Source organism: Propithecus coquereli, unplaced genomic scaffold (genome assembly GCF_000956105.1).
Source record: "Propithecus coquereli isolate 6110/MARCELLA unplaced genomic scaffold, Pcoq_1.0 Scaffold5, whole genome shotgun sequence".
Lineage (NCBI taxonomy): Eukaryota > Metazoa > Chordata > Mammalia > Primates > Indriidae > Propithecus > Propithecus coquereli.
Genome location: NW_012150840.1, coordinates 5866043 through 5872242, shown reverse-complemented (window position 1 = coordinate 5872242; position 6200 = coordinate 5866043). Strand labels below are relative to the sequence as shown.

The window sequence follows — 6200 nt, the reverse complement described above, 5'->3', positions numbered from 1 at the left end:
ATAGCCTAAAACAACCTCAGTCAAGGTCTTACTGTGGCCACTAATGGTATCAGCAAACAAGAAGACAAATAATTTAGTCATTATTCCTGAGGATTTGAACTCACACTTCCATGTGTAAATTGCCTGTAAGCCAGACTTTTAAAGATCATTTTAAAAAGTAATAAAGTGGTTAAGTTGTAGTGATAAAACTATACACCAACTGGACACATTGTAAAAAAAAATTCTAATGTTATGCAAGTGGTTACTTGTAACTTGGGAAAAAAATGTTCAATGATAACATCTTATATACAAAAAAGGATGTATCTCAAAGAACTGAACATGTGGTCCAGAAAAACATTGGCTGACTCAAAAAGCAGTTCCAGTGGTACTAAAAATACTAAAATCAGAGATGCATGTAAAGAGTTGAATAAAACATTTTATGAATAAGAAGAGGAGGAAAATGAATATTTCTAAATTAGTGGTATTTTATAAAGTATGTGATTTTAAATAGGTATATGTGCCTAAATCTAAACATATATTTTCTAAGTAGGCATTTGATTTGTTCACCTACATACCTAAAAGTAAATGTATTTTCAACTTGACTGAAAAACTTTTTTTGGACTTTTTAATGGTGAAATTTTGATATTTGGGATTACCTTAGAGTTGGGCAATATGGTATATGCTAAATTTCAATAAAGTAAAACTGGTTCACAAAACTAGCCTACTGACCACTTAACCAAAGGGACAGAGGCATAAGAAACTGGGAAGTTTGATCATATTTACTGATTTGTTCTACCTCCACTTACTAATCTTTCAGAGCCTATAACTGTTGAAGCAAGTCAACAGGAGGCCAGGATTCTTTCCAGGAACCCTGCCAGTCCCTGCCAGGATCTGTGGTGGCCCACTGCCCACACAGAAGCCAGCAGCCAGCCTGCCTCTCACCAACCTGATGGGGCCCTCCCACCCACCTCACACCCAACCTGCTCCCTCCATTCCTGGTAAGCTGTCTTCCTCACTGTGCCCACGTAAGCCTGCGTCCTCCTTCATGACGCTCCTCCTCCTGGAACGGCTGTCCCCAACTCCACCCTTTCCAACCCCATCCCAGTTCCACGTTCTCCATGAAGTCACCCTGACACCTTGGCCACATAGATGGCTCTTCCACTTCCTGAAATCCTCGTGCAACACTGTCATAATTTAGCACCCTGAATGCTTCAGGCATATTCTTTTTCTTTTTCTCTCTAAGAGAAAAGAATTTTGAGGGCAGGGACCAAAACTAATGATTCTTTTATATTTCCCCTGGAGTTCACTGCCATTTGACTGAATGCTGTCTAAAGACATCATGCCATTTCAAGTGGAGGATGCTTCTGCCCCTGTTGAAGGGCAAACTAAAAGAAAAGCAGGGCTAGGCGCGGTGGCTCACACCTGTAATCCTAGCACTCTGAGAGGCCGAGGCCAGAGGATTGCTTGAGCTCAGGAGTTCAAGACCAGCCTGAGCAAGAGTGAGACCCCATCTCTACTAAAAATAGAAAAACTAGCCAGCATTGTGGCACATGCCTGTAGTCCCAGCTACTCGGGAGACTGAGGCAAGAGGATTGCTTGAGCCCAGAAGTTTGAGGTTGCAGTGAACTACGATGACACCACAGCACTCTACCCAGAGCAACAGAGCGAGACTCTGTCTCAAAAGAAATGAAAAGAAAAGAAAAGCAGGAGCAGCATTTTTTGTAAACAACTATTTTTAGCAAGCCTGCTACCTCTGAGACTACCAGTATTAACCTACTGGCCTGAATCACAGTGTTTGCAATGGGGTGACTCCAGATGGCACAGTGAGGAGGGAAGGCACTAAAAATGCGACCACATCTTGCTTTCTAGTGTCATAAAAGGCCCTTCCTGCATCAAATCCATCCGCAAAACAGCTTATCAAGGTAGAGATCTTCAAAAAATATCCAGAAGCTGACCATTCCTCCACTACTGTCACTCTCAGTTAAACCACCCTCACCTCTCACGTAGGATACTGGAATAGCCTCTGAACTGGCTTCCCTGCATCCATCCTCAACTCCCCACAATCTACTCTTGACAGTAACCTAAATGAGCCTGTTAAAATGCTAGTCAGATTATGTCACTCCCTGCTGAAAACCCTATGATCATGCATCAGTCTGAGTCTGGCAGGAAACAGATGGCACAAAGTGGGTGATTTGAGGGGAGTTTGTAAAGTAACTATTTACAAAGGTGAGAGCAGGTACAAAGAAACCACAAGGTAAAGTGCAGTATCTGGAGCTGGTAACTCAGGGGTATCTGGCCCCTCCTAGACCTGAAGGTGTGAAGAAGAGTGGAGAGGGAGATCAGGGCTTGGCACCTGATAGGAAACTCCAGTGGGAGGGAAGAAATACACCAATAGCATTCTTCTCCCTCTCTCTCACCCCCTAGCAATACTTCCCAAGGCCAAATACAACCAGCAGCCATAAGGCAAGGGAGCCTGTCAGTGCAGGGCCACCTCCTGGGACACATCTACAGGGCAGGGTGGAAAAGGGTCAAATGAATCGGGGGCAGTAAATGGAAGGTATCCAGCCAATGGTTCCCCAATTCAATCAGGGTATTTTAAAGTACTTCCAAGGGCCGATACAGCCCTACACGATCTGAGCCCATCTCCTATTCTCCTGTTTGCTAACCTCTCTGCTCACCAGGCATACTCCTGCCTCAGGGCTTGCTGCTTTCTCTGCCCAAAATACTCTTCTGCCAGGTCCACACATGCCTTGCTCCCCTCTTCAGGTCTCAGATCAACTGTGGCCTCATCAGAGGTTTTCCCTCGTCACCTACGTGATAACTTCCCCTGCTCCCACCCTACCCATTCCTGGCACCCCCATCCCCTCTCTTCTTCTTTATCTTTTTCTACAGCACTTCTAATTAGCATTTTTATATACATACAGATATTTTTCTTTTTTAATTGACTGCCCCCCTGGCCTAGAACAAAAGTTTCACAAAGGCATTGACTTGGCCTCTTTTGTTCACTGACTTATGCTGAGCACCTAGAACAGTGCCTGACACATAGAAGGCACTCGAGTATCTGTTGAATGAATGAAAATCAATGAATGGTAGAAGGATCCATAGCTAAGGGTTTTTTCCACTGTTTATGGGTTTAATTCCTATCATCAAATTATTGTTTAACAAATAAAGTCTCCTGATAATCAGACAGGAAGCAGGTGACGAGTATTTGTTTTTATTGGCAATGGCACAAAATTGAGTTGTCAGTAAATGGAAGCTTCAATCAAAACCAAAAGAATGAGAGTAGCATCCTCTGTAAACAACTCCTCCTAGCAAGGTTGTTATTTCTGATGAATGTACCATCATTAACCAACCAACCTGATACATCTCTAAGCCTCAGTCTTCTTATCCATAAAATGTATAAGAATTGCATGATACAATGTATGGAGAGCATTTAGCACTGCACTGGGGCTCAATAAACAGCCACTAAGATCTGTAGTCCCCTACCTCCGGGCCGTGGACCAGTACCAGTCCGGGCCCTGTTAGGAACCAGGCCACAAAGCTCCACCTACCCCAGTCCCATTCCTGGTTCCATGGAAAAATTGTCTTCCATGAAACCAGTCCCTGGTGCCACAAAGGTTGGGGACCACTAAGATGATAATTAAAATAGTGAGGCAGCCATGAGAATGATATATACCACATTATCTTCCTGTTTGTCCCAGACTCTTAAAACGTGAGCTGGAATAACGACATGGAAAAGAAATATTAATATAAGATGCTCTACTGTCTACCATACCATTGGGCCTAGATTTGAAAATTACTCTATAATACCAATATTTCACATCAGAACCTAACATCCACTCCTGGCCCTGGCCTTGCCCAAATGAGAACTTTGTTGTATCCCCTTTTGTGTCACTCATTATGGGTAAGGAACTTAGAACATAAATGCTGGTGTTTTCCTGGTCAGAACTAAGTATGTAGAAACTTTGGTACTCTACCAAGGAAAAAAAAAAGAGAGAGCACACGCATATCAGAAAAGCTCCTGATAATGTTCCTGTTTTTGACTTGCCTAACTGTGGAAGTTTGTGTTTTAGTCTCTAAATTAACAGTTCAACCTGTGATTCCCTTTTCTCCAAGAGAATCCTATCCGTACCCTTATCTGCTGCGTCAATTAACTGCATAAAAGGTGATCCCATAGTCTAAGGTCAGATTAAAAAGAAAAAGACTTGACCTGAATAAACTGAACAATCCATCAGTAAGGAATACTGCAAAGATTCTGTAGGTTTTTCACTGATGTGAGATTTCTTTGCAATCTCCTGCAGTCAGACTTCTGTAGGACACGATGCTGGACTAACCAACCTGGGAAGCTAGATTCATAAGGTAAGGATTTCCTTTGCCACTTTAAAATCCATGAAATATAAATCTCCAGTTAAAATAGTCTCTCTGCTATTTCGTGAATAACCAGGTATTAGAGCCCTTATTTTTGTTATAAATTTGTATTTAAATCATAACTGTATAATACAGTAATTATTGCTATTAATTTTGCCTAAAAAGAGGCTTCCAACTTCAGGTATGAAAAACAAAGCAGGTCCCTCCAAGGTTAAGCCTGAAGACTGATCTCACTTATTAAGAGATCTTATTTTAGTAAGCAGCCGGATGCTTATTTATTAGTGCTAAAAAGAATCATCCTAACCGCTTCTCCTTGTGACAGATGGGTAAACAATTCTGTAATAACTATCTTGGGAAGAATTCCAACCGGAGAATGAGAAGAAAAACAAAACTATAGTTCACTATTCACTCTCCAAACACTTTCCAAAATGATAGGTTCAATCCTACTTCTAGGCCTTAGCGAATGATAAGTATTCCAAAATTCATCTTTTTATTAGAGCACTTTCCAAACTGTATTGTTTTCCTGCCTGTTTTCTCCAACCAGGCTCCCCGGTCAGGGTCTGTTTTACTTCCTTGTATTTCCAGCGTGAAATACTGTGTCCGACACATAGCTAGTGTTCAAATGACTACCAAAATGCTCACCCACGAGGCAAGCCCCAAACCTAGCACTGTAGGTCAGAAATGAACAGACTGTGAAATGGCATGACTGCAGTCTGGCCCCTCTCTCCCCATCTGTCCCGGAACTGAGAGCAGGTTGGGGAAGAGCACTCTCGGTTCCAGAACCTCCCGAAGTCCCGGCTGAATGGAGTGGGCTGTCTGATGCGTCCGAGTTGTCTCTGTCCTCTAGGCACAGAACCCGATCCTTCCCGCTCTCTAAGGCAGAGGGGACCCGGGTGCTGTCCTCTCCTCCAAGCCCAACCTTGAAGCGACCCCTCCCCGACCTGGCCCTCAAACGCTCCACTCCGAAGCCCCAGTCTGGGCGCCCAGGACTTCTCAGCGGGGGCGCCGCGGTGCACTGTGGGAGTTGTAGTTCCCTGGCGAGTTCCGAGCCCGGGCGGTCCTGCGACGGGACTCCCGCTCCCAGAAGCCCCCGCGCGGGTGCCTCGCCCAGTCCTGCCACACCTCACCTGTTCTATGGACGTGACTGTTTCCACCGAGTCGTCTTGCAACCGCTCCCGCGCGTGCTCCGGCCTCAGACTGTACAGCGGCTCTGACCAGACAGGGGAGGAAGATGGCGGGCAATAGTAGGTGAAGGAACTCGGAGAAGCCATGACCGGCAGAGCAGCAGGCGGAGTGTAGGACTCAGCTTCGTTAAGCAACAACGCGCATTGAAACTCGAGCGGGCTAAGGCGCTACGGGGAGCGGGTAGAGTCAAAAAGATTGTGAACGCGAATCTCTCCTCCCACCTACACGTCTTCGAGGAGTGAGTTACTGAGATGCTGCCACCCCCTATTGGGAAGAGGTGCTGCTGCAAGAGTTCAGCTTCCTGGAGCGCAAAGATGTGTACATCTGAATTTCATTTCAGAGAGATGGCGTAGGATGCCTCGGTTATGCAATTAAAAAAAAAAAAAAACTTTAACATTCTGCTAATTGTAATGCAGTAGTTTGCAGTTTCAGGTGCCCAAGAACCCAATGAATGTAACTTTGAAAGCGCTTCTGACAAAGCCCCGTATTGCTTCAGCGACGCTAGTATTAATAGAATTTTTGTGCACCTTTGAGTACTTGACAGCTTCCCAAGAGAAGCTAGGAGCTTCTCAACAAACGTGCAGAATTGCTGGCTCAGTAATTCAGAGACGGAGGGAAAGGGCATTGTAACTTTCTCCTACTTCTTGGGGGTTGCAGTGCAGTAGCAA

At 44.6% G+C, this 6200-nt stretch overlaps 1 protein-coding gene across 1 annotated transcript in view; it reads right to left on the bottom strand.

Annotated features, from left to right (window-relative positions):
• The window catches only part of FNTB (farnesyltransferase, CAAX box, beta), a 61310-nt gene extending 55460 nt beyond the window's left edge, over nt 1-5850 (bottom strand). The window contains exon 1 of the mRNA XM_012656177.1: nt 5475-5850. Within this exon, the coding sequence (XP_012511631.1) occupies nt 5475-5618 (144 nt within the window). The 5' untranslated portion in view covers nt 5619-5850. The remainder of the gene's footprint in view (nt 1-5474) is intronic.
• Between the last annotated feature and the right edge of the window lie 350 nt (nt 5851-6200).